This window comes from Trachurus trachurus (assembly GCF_905171665.1).
Source record: "Trachurus trachurus genome assembly, chromosome: 20".
Lineage (NCBI taxonomy): Eukaryota > Metazoa > Chordata > Actinopteri > Carangiformes > Carangidae > Trachurus > Trachurus trachurus.
This window is the reverse complement of record NC_139911.1, coordinates 22,480,193-22,499,125: the sequence shown is the minus strand read 5'-3', so window position 1 is coordinate 22,499,125 and position 18,933 is coordinate 22,480,193. Positions and strand designations below refer to the sequence as shown.

Below are 18,933 nucleotides of genomic sequence, written 5' to 3'. Positions count from 1 at the left end.
AACCCAAACCATGATTCTTCCTTAATCTTAATCCTAACCAAACCTTTCCCAAGATACTTTCACGCCATAAAACAGAATAATCTTCCAACTGTGATTTGTGTCAAGACAAAATCATCTTCCTGTTGACTGAACACACTCCTATTGATCAAACTTCTTGATAAGTCCTTACTGATCAGCACTGAATGTGGTTGCTCAGCATCTGCATCTGTGTTATACTCTAAACTAACCAAACTCCTGGTGGGTTTGGTGATGACAATTATCAGATGTGAGCTAGTTAAAGGTAAAAACTGTAGAGAGTCGTTGTCTAGAGTCTAATGTAAGACAGAGAGTTCCTGTCCCGAACTGTAGCAGAGGAGTTTTAGAGAGGCCGGGAGGATCTGACTGGGATGTGGGGAACAGAGTGATATAGAGGAAGAAAAAGAAGGAATGTAGGAACTTGGGGAACAGTAGAAAAGATGGACTGTTGACAGAGGAGCAGAGGAGGACAGAGGAGGAGGGGGGAGGACGGAAGACAAGAGACCACAGGGAGGAATGAGTGGGAGGAGGCTGAATGGAAATAAAACAGTGTGACTGTTGGGGTAACCTGAGAGAGTGGTGCTGCTGTTATTATTAGACTAAAGACACAGTCAATTGATTTGTATATGACGCAAGTGTGAACAACAGTGAGAAGATTGTTTGTGTGTGTGTGTGTGTGTATCTGGGTGTGTCTGTCTGTGTGTCCAGATGTGGACCGCTCTCCCTGAGGGTCTGGCCAATGCGTTGCCCCAAAGCGAGCCATCAGCCAATCAGAGAGAGGCAGGGAGCAGCTGGGTTGTGTTTGTGAGCCAAAGTAATCCATAGTTTATGAACTAATACGTAAAAGGATTATTACTCTGATTATTATTTGGTCTAATCCAGCGCAGACGTTGATGAAGCAGCAACAGATGTTTAAATCTTCAGTTCAACAAATGACCTCAAGACAAGATACAGCTGACTTCAGATCATTTGAATACAACCTCAGCATGATGATACTGTACTGCTTTATGCTCATGAAAACACACTTTACGACATATTTAATTGATGCAATTAAATCAATTAAGGACTCTATGATAAAGTTATTATTTATCATAAAGCATCAGGTGCTTTTGGAGCATTAACAGTTGTAGCTGCTGTATATTTAGGTTCTTCTTTGCTTCACTGTTTGATGCTCTTTGACCTTTAAAGGTCCAGTGTGTAATATAATAACGATACATCTGCGGTTTCCTCCTCCTTCTTCTTCGCTGGTTTATTTATGAATGCGAAACTCGTGAAACGTGCTCTCTGACTGGCTGGATTTTCCGTTAAAGGTATAATATGTAGGAATTCCCTATCTAGCGGTGCGGTTGCATATCGGAACGTATTCTTGATGTTGCATTCACGTGAAATCGGGCAGACGTCAGACAGACAACAGACGCTGCATGTAACAGGATAAACAAGCGTCTATGTAAATGTAGCCGATGTCATATCTGGCCCTCTGCGTTGTGTTTCTCACGGCCTGCCCTAGGTGGGGTTCGATCCCACGACCTCCCGCACCGGAGGCGACGATGCTAACCTCTTCGCCAAGAGGTTGACAACCACTTAGCGGGTTGGTTAGCACGTCTTTTATGGGTGGAGTGAGTGCACATCCGTTACATAAACAAGTGGTCCGCCAGCACGGGGCAAAACAATACAGGCGTGACAATATGTTGTCATGGTGATGTTGTATTGTTTACCTGACCCACGTTTTACCGTCTTTCTCTCGTGGAGTAAAATGACATCCGGTTGGTTTGCCGACGGCCGTCTGCCTGACTGCCCCTGAATGCAACATCAGTGCCTCCGTCCTTCCTCACACTACACAGTGGTGACAGTTTTAACAGGCCGAGCCGGCAGCTCTGCTGAGTTTCTATGGTTACCTACGGTCACGCTGCCACTGAACAAAAAATGGCGATGCAACATGGCCGCCTCGGTTCGGTGCGTCGCCCACTTATGTATTTGTAACGACTTGTAACAACTCATTCTAAGGTACAGAAAGCTTTCATTTGGATGCGGGTGTGATTCCACTTCAGTGAAATACGTATTTATGAAAGAAACATTAGATTTTTGCTAATAAAAAGCCAAATAAGTTACATACTGGGGCTTTAAGGCTGCTGTACAAACATGGCGGCGCAAGATGGCGACACTCTCTAAAGCAATACCCTTGCTATACAGTATATAAATATAAAATAATAATTATAAGGCTACGAAAACCAAACAAATTTTATTTTGTAGCGATTATACACAACAAATATATTCATTGCCAATTATTACACACTGGACCTTTGATACCTGACACGCTGCTACTTTGCAACACTTTTATCTGTGACATATTCTGGCTTCAAAAAAGATCAGTTTTGATCAGTGTGCGAGCCGTTTCCTCATGTTGCTCTCAAATATTCTGGCTTCAGTCATGCGGTGTTTCTTGCTGAATGGAGGAAAACCTGCAGGACAGGTGAGACACGTCTGCAGGCTGTTTGCACAGATGCTGTTGGGTCGGTGACGTAACTTTTAAAAGCTTCAGCTCCTCGTGTCACCTTAAATCCCCCCAACACATTTAGAACAAATTAAATCCCACAAGTTGCTATTTGGCATTTTCCTTCAGATTTGAAAGTGAACTGACCGAGTCTCAGTTTCTGCTGGAGGTTTTGTTGTTCATCTTTAACCTGTGAGTTACTGTGGGCGACACACTGATGCTGGAAGGTTTCAGTCACCACGGTGACAGCCACAGGTCGTCGGCGTGTCAGATGTGTCCTGAGGCTGCTGTTAGACTCGTTTCTGCAGGAAGTAGTTTCTTGGAAATGGTGTCGGTCCTTCCTGCTCCTCCCTGGATGTTTCTGTAAATACTCCTCTTCATGTAAAGACACCCGGTCCAAAAAATATGCTGAGCAATTCCCATACAGGATGTTAGCATGAAGCCTGGCTCTCATCCTCCACTGGCTCAGAGTTTGACACATTCATCTGAAGTTAAGTCATTGTGTTAAGTGAGGTTTAGACTTTAGAAAATACAAGTGAAACTTCTTTTGAGTTACCAGTTTGTTTTTTCTGGTTGAGGTTTCACAGAGAGACTGACAAAGTGCATGGAGAACCGAGGAAACTTGAAAAAGAACAAAAAAGCTCCAGCAACACTTGCAGCTGAGAAAAACAACTTCATCAGATTTTGGCTTATAGCCTTCATCAGCTTATCAAGACACACATTACAAAAAACAACACTTATAAAAGGAGGTAAAACAGAAGGTTTACAAACATAGCCAATCACATGCATCCACATAACAGCAAATAATCACCTGTCTGACCATACGCTGCCCGTCCCAAAAAAAAGTCACCACTTGGATTTAACTAAGCTAATAGAATAGAATAGAGCCTCCCATTGGATAATTACTGCATGGATGATGTTTCAGCTGGCAACAACTTACAGTATCTAACCCTAACTGATGCAGTCTCATTTATTAACCAACCACCTACCCGTGCAGGGAAGTTACATATTGCAGTTTCAGCCGACGCGACCCGGCTCAGGCTGCAGCGGCAGCACCAATCATCCTATTAACCATTTTTCTACCATTGCAATGAGTCTGGAAACATTATTTTAAGGCCGACAAACTTCGCAATGTTACTTTAATGCAACTCTGGTCAGAAATGAATGTTGTGACATTGCAGAAGCTTACTGAAACGATGCTACAGCGAATGCATGCTGTAATCAAAGCTAAAGGCGGTTCAACGAAATATACACAAGTGTGTGTGACTTTTTTTTTTTTGGATGGGCAGTGTATAAGAAGACTAGATGACTCACCCAACGCTGCTGCCCAATGACACGGCGTCACCACACGGTCCGTCGGTCCGCTTGCTCCCTCAGTTTTTAAAGTATATTTTTTTGCTTTTTGCTTTTTTATTTGATAGTGATGACAGTAGAGATAGACAGGAAATGGGGAGGCAGAGAGAGGGGGAATGACACGCAGGAAAGGTCTGCCCGACGCGGGATTCGAACCGGGGACGCCTGCGGTGAGGACTGTAGCCTCAACATGGGACGGCCGCTCTACCCACTGCGCCACGCACCGCCCCGCTCCCTCAGTTTTTGACCAATTTTCAGGAATACTTAAAATTACGATTAATTTTAATCATGTACATTTCTATGAAAGTAACATTATACAAATAGTTATATATGGCCAAAAATTTCACTGAGTTATGAATAGTGTAGTAGTATTAGTGCAGATTACTGGATCACCCATCTACTTCAGCCGGAGTCAGAGCGAATGGTCCAACGCAATATGGCCGCCTGTGAGTTGCGTCCGTTGGGTTTGGGAATATGGTCATGTGGCTTTGGACCAATAGAATCTGATGGGGAGGTGAGAGGAGTGTGTAGAAGACATGAACGATGCCATATGAGGTTGTGAGCTCAGGATTTTACACATGAGAAACAGAAGCATCCCAGTGTTTGTGGATTGTGGAATTTTCCAATCAAAACCTGTAACGTCTCTGGATTTTGTAACGTATTCCTGTGCCCAGTCTTATTCTACAAACCAATTAGATTACAAAATTACAAAAGCATTGCGTTAATCTCTATCTCTCTGTCTGTGTGTCTTTCAGTGTGTCAGGGGATGAGTAACCAGCTGACGTTGCTGGGGACTCGTGAAAATCACTATGACAACATGGTGAGGATGTACTCCAACTGCTCCCTGGTCATGGAGAACCTGGAGATCACCTACGCTCTGGAGCACCACGACCTGTCCTTCCTCCAGGTCTGTCTCTGGCCTCATGCATTTTTTATTTACAGCACAGTTTAACATGGGTCTAATTAACTTTATTATAACATCTTTTTTTATATTATTAACCTCTCTCCCCTCAGGCAGCCATTGGTTTTACTTAATCCCTGTGAAAATTGAAATCTGCTCATACTGAATTCACCAAAAGGCCTCTCTTATTAATAGAGTACGGCCGCTGTGTCTTGTAATTTTCTGTTTATTAGAAAATGTCCAGGAGCTGGTTTAGAGGACAGATTCCTGGCGCTGTTTCCTCCTGGGTTTCAGACAGTAAGAGATTGTAGTCTGATTGGAAAATGACCAATGATATCACCCTTATTATTATTATTATTATTATTATTATTATTATTATTATTATTATTATTATTATTATTATTATTATTATTATTAATATTGTTATTATCAGTGTGTCCTATATTGTTGATGTTACCAAAACGAAGCATAAGGAAAACCTATCAACTGTTTTTATCCAGTGAATCATGAGATAAATCTCCAGTTCTTTTTTTCATACAACAGTGTGTAGCCTTCTTTATTCCTGTCAGAGTGACATTTTCCTGGGCCCAGTTGTTCAAAGATAATCTAACCTGATTTTGGATAATGGATTGGATCAGATCTTGAAAATGGGTTGTTCAAAACTAAAAACGGATTCTGAGATCGGATTAGATCACGTAATCCAATCTGGATCAAACCCTCAATTTGTGTTTTTCAAAACTTTGTAGTAGGATCAGGAAAACTTTGATCGAAAAGATCAGGATTATTCTTTCTGATCCCAGCAGTTTGGTGGATTCAAGGTGGAGTTCAGGAACAAAATGTGATTTAAACTGAATTCAAACTGGTCAAATAAACATTATTTATAATGTAGTATACAAACATTTATTGATTTATATCTTGCACCTGATTTTTAAACCATGAATGTGATAAGTAAATAAAGCTAACTTTTGAATATTTTCCCCAACTACTGGATAATTAAATCAAATTTTGAAATTTGAAGTTTGAATTTGGGAAAATATCCACAATGTATCTGACTAATGTACACAGCCAGACCAGATAGGGTCTGGCTGTTGAAGAAACAACAAAGAGCACAGAAAACAATACCCCATTTTCAAATAAACACTTTGAGTGACCCCATGCTGTGGTTCTACCTGTTGCTTACATACTGTATCTCTCAGTGTGATACACAGTCCCATAGAGCACTCATTATCCGGATTTGGTCATCTTAAAAAGTTTGCATCAGGATCAGACTGATTCAATCCAACTTTGCTTTGAACAATTAGTATATAAAAGTAAAACAGATTACGTAATCCTGGATAACAAAAGAAGGGATTTCAAAATCTGGATAATTTTGATCCAGAATCAGATTAAACCTTTTGAACAACTGGGCCCAGATGTGAACAAGCAGCGTTTTCAAAACTGCCCTTGTGTTGCATTCGAGGATGCTCAGACATCTGTGAGCTGATGGTCAAATGCCAAACGGTGCTTGGCCTTGAGGAGCTGTTTTCACACAGATTCAACAACACCATGCGGGTCGGGGCGCCCGGCCTTCACCACGGCAACGGGGGGGGGAGTTTGACACAGTTGCCGCTCTCAGCTGCACGTCCAGTAAACAGCAACGTAACCGCCACCCCGACGGCGACGGATTAACCCTCTGCAGCCAGTCTCAGACAAACTGCGAGTTGCAGTTGCAGGGAGTTTTCCTAAATGATCAACGTGATAACCTTTAATCTGTGCCAAATCTGAGGTAATCTGGCAATTTAGAGGCAAATCCGATTAAATTATTTCATCACTTCAAATCGCAGCGCTCTGACTCCCTGTTGTTACTTTTCAACAAATTCAAAGTGGAAAATATAACTCAATAATGTCACACAAATTAGATGAGACAGAAAACAGCAGTAGCATTAAGTCACTGTGCTCTGCAGACAGCTGACTTAAATGCAGGATGTCCATCAAAATATTCTACTATCAATTTGATTAAAAATTAATAACAGATGACGACCTTTAAGTGAATAAAAGCCTCAAAGGAAAACAATCTGAGGAAATTAAAGTGTGTCAATTCATTCCTCTCTTCTTTATCAACCTCAGTCTATACAGGAAGTCAGTGGCTACGTTCTGATCGCCATGAACGAGGCAGCGACCATCCCGCTGGTCAATCTGAGGCTGATCCGAGGTCAGAACCTGTACGAGGGTCAGTACGCTCTGCTGGTCATGTCCAACTACAACAGGAACCACTCGTCAGCAACACTCAACTACACCAGCGGCCTGAGACAGCTGCAGCTCAGCAGTCTGACCGGTATGAACACAAACATCACACGTTTTCCCAACATACCATTCACTGAGCTGGTGAGTAGTTCAAGGGCTCTTGGTCATCAGTGAGAAGTTCAGGGGCCATTCAAACTGTAGAGTTACCAGTAAATACACTGATCCACTGGGTAATTCAGGGGTCAGGTTGCCAGGTTTGTGTGATAGAACCAGGACTGGACCAGCCCTAAAACCAGAACACAAAACACAGCTTTGCCAGACCTGCTTTCTTTCCCAGAGCATCATCAGAAGTTGTTTCCTTCCTTCTGTCTGATACCTTGGTTAGTTTTCTGAGATCTCAAGTCTCCTGGGTTTCCCATTCTTTTGCAGGCTGCTGCTTTGTTTCCCCTTTTCACTCTGAAACTGTAGAAGACTAAAATAATACACTGATACTTATTAAAATACTGAAAAAGAGTGTTTCATGTTTAACTTTATGTCTTTAGGGGATCATTCCATCTTCCTCTGGCTTAACTGTTCACATTGCACATACTTAGACCAGGGGTTCCCAAACATTTGCATGTCTCTGTAGGAGTTTCTCTGTGTGTCACCAGCTGTGGTGTCATTATTCAAACACAACATTTAGATGGAAGAGTGTGATTGTAAGGTTCTCTGTCTGTCAGTGGTGTTCACTTTCATTACTGGAGCTCAGTGAATCTCTTGGTTGAATCTTTGGATCTTCCTGTTGTTGTCCAGGAAGAGAAGGACACATGTCTCTGCCACATGTGTTGTGGGACAGGTTGGTTGTTGCTAATCAGTCTTCAAACGCAGCCATTATGCAGACCAGTGATTCTCAGCCTCCTGGATTTGGGGGTCCCCAGCAAAAAAGGGCAATCATTTTGAGTAGCGGAGTGTGACATTAAGTCGCTGATTTTAAACTCTTTCTGTTATAAAAACATCTAAAACCTAAAATTTGATCACTCTGGTCTGATTTCTGTTGAGACCCACTGAGGCAGACTGTCACAGTTTGGATTCCGAGGTGACTGACAGTGTGTCCACTCTTTTTTTTTAAAGATATTTTTTGTGCATTTTTGCCTTTAATTGACCGAATAGTGGAGAGAGACCGGGAGAATGATATGCACAGATCAGCTAAGACAGGAGTCGATCTAGTGATCATCACTCCATTGGACATTGCCAACAAGGGACGTGCTCTTAACCACTCGACTCCCCAGTCTGCCCACTTCTGACATCAATGACCAGCCTGGAGTATCTCCACCTTGACCAACTGAACTCGCTTATGTGTTAACTTTTTTTCCACACGTTACTTATTGCACCAATTGCCAGTGGGAAGGGAAAGTGAAGCCTCTGTTAGATGATTGGGAAAGTCATGGAAGAAAAGTGATGAAGTGATTAAACCCACCATGTGGCTTTGTGGTTGTCGTTGTGTAAATGCAACACTTTATACTTTAATTCCTCCTTTACTAGTTGTTCTCTGCTTCACTTCACTCTAAAATCTCAGGGGGAGCGCTGGGACGTCGCCTCACTCAGCGCGCTGGCGGCGGGCCGAGGCGGGCGGAGCTGGCAAACCATTATAAAACCTTCAGTCAACACTTTACTGTGCTCTGGCATCAGGAAATAGACCGCGCCCACACAGGCTTTGCCTGATGACGTAGATACCTCACACAGTGTCGATGCTTTTCTGCATCTGTGTCTGTATTAAGTGTACTGTACCTCCACAGAGCTGTGTTGGCAGAGAGGAGGCGTATGTTAAGCTGTAGATTTGTCAAGCGCAGGACGTGCAGGAACTTGAGATTCTGACAGATTTGTGATGTCATGTGATAATGGTTTAATTGTAGAAGGAGAAAATGTTGAGGAAAATAGTTTTTTCTAGGAATGTATTCAAGTGGGTTATGGTGACAATAAGCATTAATAGCTGAGTCATCCTGCCGTTATTTTATGAACCATTTCATACACATTTCTCCAAATACTTGACGGTTTCCTGTGGGTCTTTGGTCTTCTGACTGCATGGAGCAGTATTTTTTAACATGTAGGTTGTCATGTTTAGTCCTGAGTTTTTTTTTGTTTGTTTTTTTAAATAATTCTGTTGAACCACAATTCAAAGCAATTTGCTTGATTTTTTATTTATTATTACCTTTGTCAGTTTCAAGTTATGTCAGTGACCATTGTGTGTTTTTCTTTCTTTAAAGCTTCAGTGTGTAATAATTGGCAAGGTTTATTGTCAAAATCTGAATATACTACCCATGAATACATTTTTTATAAGTGTATAATCGCTATGAAATAACATTTGTTTGGTTTTTGTAGCCTTATAATTATTCTTTTATATATACATATAGCAAAGGTCTTGCTTTAGAGTGTAGCCATCTTGTGCCGCCATGTTTCAAGAGTTTCGCATTCATAAAGAAACCATCAAAGAAAAAGGCGGAAGGAAAAAAGTGGGCGGGAACAGCAGAGAGAGTGGGTTAGTAGTTAGTCGGTAGAGAGTGGTGAGGCGTTTTTGTGTTATAAATCTGAAAGTTTGCAAATGGATCATCAACGCACAAGTGTTTTTGTCACTTTGCCAACAGGTTGGGGCAATCTAGAATCTGAACACTAGATATCATGGTTTTCCCCCCATTTTACACAATGGACCTTTAATGGAGGGGACCCAACAATTTTGTCTGTATAACTTGACTCTGTGGATCATATCTTCAATCTCTGAATTAATTTTGATCTTTGTGACTTAAGATTGGAACAACTCTGAAGGACAACGCACACCACACACGCCCCTGACACACATCCAAACACCCACTCCTGTTTGTATTCCACACTCCACCCCCCTTTAGTGAATTCCTCTTTGATGTGTGTCCATCCTCATCCTCACAGAGATCCTGAAAGGAGGGGTGAAGATGACCTACAATCCTCTGCTCTGTAACACGGAGACCGTCCAGTGGTGGGACATCCTGGACAAAAGCACCAATCCCACAATGCTTTTCAAGGTGGACACATTTGACCGTAAATGTATGTAGAATGATTATGATGTGATATTTTTGTGTTTTACTTTGTCAGTAATTGTTCTCCAGGATATTCAGTGTTAATGTGTGTGTGGTGTATGTGTGTCCAGGTGAGAAGTGCGACCCAGGGTGTGTTAACGGTTCGTGTTGGGCAGCAGGGCCGGATCACTGTCAGAGATGTAAACACACACACACTCATTTGCACACACTCTTCCACACAGTGTTCTCCTTCTTTTATCTGCAGGATATTTATGAATGTATTGATTATTTACCATGTGGAAGACTTCATTTAAAATGCTTTCAGTCCATCTTATTGTGCACATAGTTAAAGGGATAGTTCACCCAAAATTGAAATTTCACTCATTATCTACTCACCCTCATGTGGACTAAGGGCTGGGAGAAGTTTCAGAGTCCTCCGTGGCTTCTCTGAGTTACAGGGGGTCTCGGCGTAGCAGTGCATGTCCATATAACAGTTGCAAATGGATACCAACTGTCTTTGTAACAAAAAGACACCAAAAAACACCCAAATACCTCCATGCTGCTCGTATGTAATGTCCGTCTTGTATTGAAGCCCCGAAATGCGAAATTGTCCCGAAAAAAATTAAATAAGTCTGTATTTCAAGCTTGTTTGTAAGGGAAACTGTAGCCGAGCTCCTCTTCCCGGTTCATCAAATTTGGATGAACTGGGAAGAGGACAGACCCTGGTTCGTCCAAATTTGACAAACCAGGAAGAGAAGCTTCCGCTACAAAACAAGGCCACGTGAAACAAGCAAATTTCAATTTTGGGTGAACTATCCCTTTAATTTTTTTTTTTTTTCAAAAGTTAGATAAATAAAGATATAAATATTATCATTATGATCAATTCTGTAATGACCTGTCCTCCTGTGTGTCCTCCAGTCACTAAGCTGCAGTGTGCAGAGCAGTGCAGCAGAAGGTGTCTGGGTCCGAACCCCAGCGACTGCTGTAACGAACACTGTGCTGCCGGGTGTACCGGACCACGAGCCACCGACTGCTTGGTCAGTGTGTATGTGTGTGTGTTGATGTGTGTTTATAATGTAGTCAGGTAGTCAGCTGTTGTACTATACTGCATTACTCTGATGCTTTTAACTTTAATAGATTAAATAGTTTGCAGGTGGATACAAACTAAAAGACCCTGTCACTGTCTCTCTCAGTAGCTGCGTTTCCATTACAGAGTTTCGCAAAATAAAAGCGATATTTCTGAAATTGCTATTTGCGGGTGTTTCCATTACCAGTTATTTCGATATTTAGGTTTTGCGCATTTCTAGGGATAGTGGAAACGCACCTCACTGTGACTCTCACCCTCTCACTGTCCCTCATTGTTTCTCTCACTCTTGTCTCTTACTGTCTGTCACTGTCTCCCCTCAGGCTTGCAAGGAGTTTTATGATGATGGGACCTGTAAAAATGAATGTCCTCCTCTGAATCTGTATGACCCCAAAACATACCAGGTGGTCGTCAACCCCAACGCCAAGTACACCTTTGGGGCGACCTGCGTCAAAGCCTGCCCACGTATGGAACCCTGGATTTTATTAACATCAACCTTGTGATTTGTTCTGAAGAGGATCATGTGGACATGTTGGGCAGAAGTAAAAAAAAAAAAAAACTTAGAGGGCAGTGTACTAATTTTTTAGGTCTCAGACAGCTGAATGAGTTGTAAAAAGTCTTTAGGTTGTACCTATTAAATTTTTGGCAAATTAGCCCATTGCCATAACCCCTATAGTCTTAGGAGTAGGTTCGTTACCTTTAATTGTCGGTGCAAACTATGAGCAGAGCCGCGAGCTGCTCAGAGCTACGCTATGGAGGCTAATGGGATTTCTTGGTTTCCCTCATCAAACTCATCAAATACACAATCCAACAACTCCACAACGCTCTGGTGGACAAGTTGTGACCTGCACATTCACCACGCTATGAGATAATAACACAACGTTACCAGACAGAGTTGTTTTAGAGGTAAATTCATGCAAAATCACTGATGCGCGTTCCTGACGGGGACAGTTTCTCGCCAAGCAGTCTCTGCATTTGCCTTGAAAACAACTCTGTTTCGTAACGTTCCGTTATTATCTCATAGCGTGGTGAATGTGCAGGTCACAACTTGTCCACCAGAGTGTTTTGGAGTTGTTGGATTGTGTATTTGATGAGTTTGATGAGGGAAACCAAGAATGAGCATAGCTCTGAGCAGCTCGCAGCTCTGCTCCGCCATTCTGAAAATAGCTTGCACCGACAATTAAAGGTAATGAACCTACTCCTACAGTAAAACTATAGGGATTATGGCAATGAGCAAAATTGCCATAATGTTGAACTATCTCTTTAAGCAGACATGGCCTCAGAAGCTCCAGATTTACTTTATTTCTCACAAATCTTATTAGAAATTTGCACCAGGGTGGTACATTACCATTACAGATCCTGTGTCCTTCATCTCAGGGTTTTGGTTTATAATTGCTGCTTGTGTGATGTAGAGTCGTGTTTTAAAACCATTTTTCTCAGTGTGTCAAGTCATTAACAGACTAGCTCTTATGAATCCTGATTCTGTGAGGAGAACTGTAAGGCTGAAACCAACAGCTGTTTTCCATGTCAGACAATCATGTCAAATAACTAATAGATTGAAGTTATCATATTCAGTTTTGTTTCATTGTTGCACCAACAGTCAAAACCCAGAGATGTCGACTCTATAGGGAAAACAGCACAGATCTACTGCAGTGATTATCAGCATCACTGCCAATTAATTAGACTGTTAATTAAGGCTGCTGCTTTGTGGTTCTGGGTGGTTGGGGAAATAATTAAACAGCCATGTAATGGGAGTCAAGTTTTAGCCTCAGGGCTGCCTCAGGGTAAAACTGGTTCAAGCGGAGTGCAGGCCTGACACTTCTCTTTGTGTACAGATAACTATGTGGTGACGGGCGGCTCATGTGTACGAACCTGCAGCGCTGGAATGTACGAGGTGGAGGAGAACGGAGTCCAAGTCTGCAAAGAATGTGACGGACCCTGTCCTAAAGGTAGACACCAACAGAGAGAGAGAGAGAGAGATGTGAATGATGAATAATGAACATGTGAACTGACCTGGTCCTGTTTGTGCTGCAGCCTGCGCTGGCATCGGGGTGGGCTCTCTGATTAAAGCCATGGCGGTCAACGCCTCCAACATCGAGTCCTTCAGGAACTGCACCAAAATCAACGGCGACATCTCCATCATTGAAACGACTTTCACCGGGTGAGAGTTTGGGTGCTGCGCTCACAGCCTTGATTAACATGCACACTGTAAATTCAGAAAACACAAACATGCACTACACAGCTCACAACACGGCATACAGTAGGTGCAAGGTGTGTCAATGTGGTTTGGCGGTAAGCTGAGTTTGACTGGTTTATTGTAACACTGATATCACGTGATTCAGGTGAAGCTAGTGTCCCTGGAAACACTTGCTTTGTGTTGTGACTTTCTGCAGTGCATGTGCTGTCAAATCGATGACAACATATCTAAGACGTTTTGTGAATTTGTGTATTTGCAGATGTTACAGTATGAGTTTTTGCAGCCCATGCATTGACGAAATGATTGTTTTCTCAATTTGTTGTGTGTTTTTTTTTTCTGTCTATTTTATGAATCTGCAGTGCACTGAGCTCTCAGGGCCACCGTACTAAGATGGCTTGATATGAACTGTTTGTCAGCAGTGGAACAACTTTCTGATGTGTCAGTGCTACTTAGGCCTGTCACAATCATGACATTTTAGATGGTGATTAATTGCCAAACAAATAATTGCGATTAACGATTTAGTTGTCTTTTTCTGATCATTTTATGCCACTATTATAGTATAAGAATAATCATAGTTTAATTATACACATACACCTTGTGAAGAAGAAGAAGAGCCATTGTTGGCATTAAACATGGGAACTTTGACACTAAATCCATGATGCTAATGTCAATAGATCATCGAAATGTGTTTGTCAAATATTAGAAATTAAGTACCAAGATAAACAGTTTATGGCGCTCCAGTCATGTATCATTAAACCATAGCAGAAGAAGGGGGCGCAGTGTGATGATGTCATTCAAAGAGGACCAGTCAAACCTCACCACCTTTTTATATAAGTATTTTTGGGGGCTTTTATTTTATTTGCCTTTAATTTATAGTAAAGTCAGAGAGAGACAGGAAATGGGTAGAGAGGGAATGACATGCAGGGAAGGGCCAGATTGGGATTCAAGCCGGGACCGGCTGTAGCGAGAACTACAGCCTCTGTATGGGATGGCTGCTCAATCTACTGAGCTATACGACGCTCCACACCCAGCTGTTTTTATACAGATGAATGGAAACCATTTTAACCATTATGAAAAATAATTGCGATCAGGCGATTATGTAATAAATGTGACAGGTCTAGTGCCACTGGTTCTTTGAGTTGACTGCAGTGACATGTCTGGAACATACATGTTGACTCCCTGGTCTTTTGAATGGCTACAACAACAGAGTTTAAAAGTGAGGGTTGTTTTGATTGGCTGTTCCAGGGACGCGCACTATAAAATCCCGCCCATGGACCTGGAGAAGCTGGACTACTTCAGGACAGTGAAGGAGATCACCGGTAGGTCAGAGATCACTAGCGTAGTTCTGTCTATTCAGAGTCAGTATATAAAGTTTAAACCTTTACCTCCATGTGTCCTCAGGGTACCTGCTGATCCAGTCGTGGCCAGAGAATCTGACCTCTCTGTCAGTGTTCGAGAACCTGGAGATCATCAGAGGAAGAACAACACGATCGTGAGTTCATAATTAGAAGTAATTATTCATTGGTTTTTGGACCACAGGCTACAGTTTGTCAGACACTATGATGCTCACATTAATGATTGGTTTCCTGTTATAAAGAATTCTGCCATTTTGATTTTGTATGTTTTTAGCTTACGGCATCAGATATGTTTGCAGAGTGCTCCACAGTTAATCCATCACAGTGAACATCGGCCTTTTATCAGCAGCAGCTGGAAGGCAGAGATGGTTAGGGGTATCAATAGTTAATCCACAGCTGCCCCCCCCCCCCCCCCCTATTATATGGTGAATTAGAACAGAGAACTAGAAAAAGAACATCCCCCAAAAGCAAAGAGGGAAAAAAATAAAAATAAATACTAAAAGAATTTATTAATAAGTGAAGATAAATAGGTACTTAAATAAAAAGAAGAAAAGAAATAAAAGATAAATAAATAAAGGATGCCCAGTGTGTCCTTAGTGAGACTCACTATCTTTCCTGGCCAAACTACAAAGTGCAACAGATAATGATAATGACAGTTCAAAATGTGCTGAGAGGAGAGGAGAGGAGAGGAGAGGAGAGGAGAGGAGAGGAGAGGAGAGGAGAGGAGAGGAGAGGAGAGGAGAGGAGAGGAGAGGAGAGGAGAGGGCTCCATGTAACGTGATGTGTCCCCCAGCAGTCTAAGCTTATAGCAGCGTAGCTATAAAATGGTTCAGAGCTACCTGAACCAGCCCTAACTAAAAGCTCTGTCATAACTGTCTGTACACACTATTAAGCATTAGTTGAGCATTAAATATTGAATTCATCATTAACACATGGATACTCATTAGTATGTAGTTTCTAAACACAGTTAGGCAAGTCAAGGCAATTTTATTTGTATAGCCCGTTTTTACAAACAGTTTGTCTCAAAGGGCTTTACATGGCATCATAACAACATCCTCTGTCCTTAGACCCTCACATCGACTGAGGAGAAACTCCAGGAAAACCCTTTTAATGGGGAAAAATCTGAGAAACCTCAGGGTGAGCAACAGAGGAGGGATCCCTCACCCAGGACGGACAGACGTGCAATAGATGTTGTTACAGACAAGAAAACAGTTTACAGTTTATGTCACAGAATGTGCAAAATATGGAAATGTTAGCAGGAGTTGATGAGGGCAGCCTCTGGTGAGGGGGGGGGGGGGTTCAGGGAGAGCTGGCCAGCTGTTAAAAATTAACTAATGCTTAATAGTGTGTACTTATTATAAAGTGTTACCCTTTTTCTTGTACTCACTAAAGTAATATGTAGACTGTAAAATGTGTAATATAAAAATACACATTACCATCATTTTCCAGGTTAGTAGATGAACCATTGATAAACCATCCCAGAGGAAACACAGTGCCGGTGGTTGATGATTAACACCCCCTCCTCTCCTCTCCTCTCCTCTCCTCTCCAGTCTGCACAGTTTGGCGGTGGTGAGGACGAAGCACCTGCGCTGGCTGGGCCTGCGCTCTCTGAAGGAGGTGAGCGCTGGGAAGGTGATGCTGAAGGACAACCCCCAGCTCTGCTACACGCAGAGCGACCAGTGGACCCGCATGTTCAGGTCCACCGAGCAGGTCGTCAGCCTGCGCAACAACGCTCCCGCCGAGTACTGCGGTGGGTCTCTGGATGTGCGTCGGCTTCACTTTGGAGTTTGGTCGCAGTTTAAATAACAACATGATCTTTTTGTGTCTTTCTTGCAGAACAACAGAATCAAACCTGCGATCAGCAGTGCACAGCAGGGGGCTGCTGGGGTCCCGGTCCGGCCATGTGTGTCTCCTGTCTGCACTTTGAGCGTAGGGGGCGCTGTGTGGCGTCCTGTAACCTGCTGCAGGGGTAAGAAGGAGCTGCATCCTGGCTCAACAGCACATCAGCAGCATGGCTTCCAACCAGCATATATCACCTTTATTACAATGTGACTGTAGCTGTGCTGTGTGTGCACCACTGATCAGAACCAAATCAACACTTCATACACAACATAAAGACAACTAAACAGAAACACAAAGCACCAAAGGCCTCATTACATTGTTCTATCTTTTCAATCTTCAGTCTACTCTACCCTTACTTCACATCCTGCAACACTGCACCCACTGGTCTCACCAGTCACAGGCTTAACTGGCTTAAAGGGATAGTTCACCCAAAATTCAAATTTCACTCATTATCTACTCACCCTCATGTCGACTAAGAGCTGTGAGAATTTTCAGAGTCCCCCATGCCTTCTCTGAGTTACGGGGGGGTCCGCGCAGCAGTATTTGTCCATATAATGGTTGTGAATGGATACCACTTCTCTTCGTCCAAAAAGACACACCAAAATCACGCGAGATTTGCACTGACACAGGAAGAGCAGTGAACTGAGACACTGGGAGCTTCCGCTACAAACAAGCTTAAAATATAGACTTATTTAGTTTTTTTCAGAACAATTCCTCATGTCGGGGCTTCAATACAAGAGGAACATTACAGACGAGCAGTATGGAGGTATTTGGATGTTTTTTGGTGTGTCTTTTTGGATGAAGAAAAGTGGTATCCATTCACAACCATTATATGGACAAATACTGCTGCGCGGACCCCCCCGTAACTCAGAGAAGGCACTGCTCTTAGTTGACATGAGGGTGAGTAGATAATGAGTGAAATTTGAATTTTGGGTGAACTATCCCTTTAAATCAGACATGTAGCGTGATTTCCTTGAGTGTTATATGTAGTCATAGGAATGAGGGTTGTGTAACTGGAAAAAACAAAACAACAAAAGTTAAAAGAAAAAATAAGCAAGAACTTTAAGCAAATGTTTTAAATAATCTAAAATGATTAAATTCAGTTCCCTTGAATGCTTGTCATATCAGGAATATGCCCTTGATGTTCTGGTTGCGACTTGTTTGTTCAGCTACGTTTGTATTTGTGATAGAGGCGGCCATGATTGCAGGAGGGGCGGGGCTAAAGAAATCCAAAGTTGTAAATCAGCACAGATAGCATCTTCCATTACCTACATTATAAACTGGTGTTATCCAAGAGAACTATTGATACTGTAGGTGCTTTATTATTTCAAATCTATTCATCCAACAAAAGCAACATTAGCAAAGTGTAGAAACAGTCCATCACGCTGCATTAAAGGTTTTAGTTAAATCAAAGAAATGTACCTAAATATAAAAGGCACACTCATTATCATTAACATGTAGGACTCTCAACATACAACTCAGAGAGAGACCAAAGGCTGGCTTTTTAAGTCAGAGTGACTAGGTCGGTACACAAGCCAGGCAAACAAATCCAAAAGGCAAAAGCTAAGGTCAACACAGCAACTGGCTGTACATACACAACATCAAATACAGAGAACTGTGCTACTGAGAACCAAGATGAGCTGGCACAGAGGACAGGAAGTGAGCAAACTACATCCACTAGCAGGGAAAGACAACTGGACACAGGTGTAATACATTCAGGGTGTGGTCCACGGTCACACACAATGGCAGGAAATGGAAAAATGAGACACCAAAATGAGACAGAAAACATCATTAAGTTTGCAGGACAATACGTGACACCATGTTACACACTGGTGGTTGGCTTCATTTACTGGATAACAACAAAGTGTGTACTGTGTGATGCTGTAAGGATGAAGCATAGATTTTTGGTCAACAACAAATACCTCAGAACAGTTCCTCAGTCTATCACTGGTTATAGTGAAGGAGGTAAAGTCAATTTGTCCCCTGTGGGCTTCCGTCCAGACTCCTGATCCCTCTCTGTGTTTTTCTGCAGTGAACCCAGAGAGGTGGAGGTGAACAGCAGCTGTGTCGAGTGTCACCCAGAGTGTCTGCTGAAGACTGGGATGCCCACCTGCCATGGACCGGTCAGTCATACACACACACACACATACACACACACACACACATACACATACACATACACACACAGCTGTATCTGATCATCAGTCATGAACACACATAAATTATTGTGAATAAAATGATGATGAAAAATACAAAAACACAGATGAACATGACAAGAAGGAACTGTTGATGTGCCATGAAATAAAAGTTCAGCATATTTTAATGTGACAGAAATGTTAAAGGGATAGTTCAACATTTTCGCAAATGGGCCCATTGTCATAATCCCTATAGTCATAGTAGTAGGTTTGTTACCTTTAATTGTCAGTGCAAGCTATTTTTAGAACGG

The 18,933-nt window shown here is 42.3% G+C and overlaps 1 protein-coding gene across 1 annotated transcript in view; it reads left to right on the top strand.

Moving 5' to 3' along the window:
* Nucleotides 1-18,933, top strand: part of LOC311003899 (melanoma receptor tyrosine-protein kinase-like) — a 65,510-nt gene that overhangs the window by 30,968 nt on the left and 15,609 nt on the right. Inside the window, exons 2-14 of the mRNA XM_083995806.1 lie at nt 4,615-4,766; nt 6,867-7,074; nt 9,903-10,037; nt 10,141-10,209; nt 10,928-11,046; nt 11,417-11,558; nt 12,929-13,042; nt 13,128-13,254; nt 14,536-14,609; nt 14,692-14,782; nt 16,196-16,395; nt 16,482-16,614; nt 18,520-18,610. Of these exons, the coding sequence (XP_083851932.1) occupies nt 4,615-4,766; nt 6,867-7,074; nt 9,903-10,037; nt 10,141-10,209; nt 10,928-11,046; nt 11,417-11,558; nt 12,929-13,042; nt 13,128-13,254; nt 14,536-14,609; nt 14,692-14,782; nt 16,196-16,395; nt 16,482-16,614; nt 18,520-18,610 (1,655 nt within the window). The remainder of the gene's footprint in view (nt 1-4,614; nt 4,767-6,866; nt 7,075-9,902; nt 10,038-10,140; nt 10,210-10,927; nt 11,047-11,416; nt 11,559-12,928; nt 13,043-13,127; nt 13,255-14,535; nt 14,610-14,691; nt 14,783-16,195; nt 16,396-16,481; nt 16,615-18,519; nt 18,611-18,933) is intronic.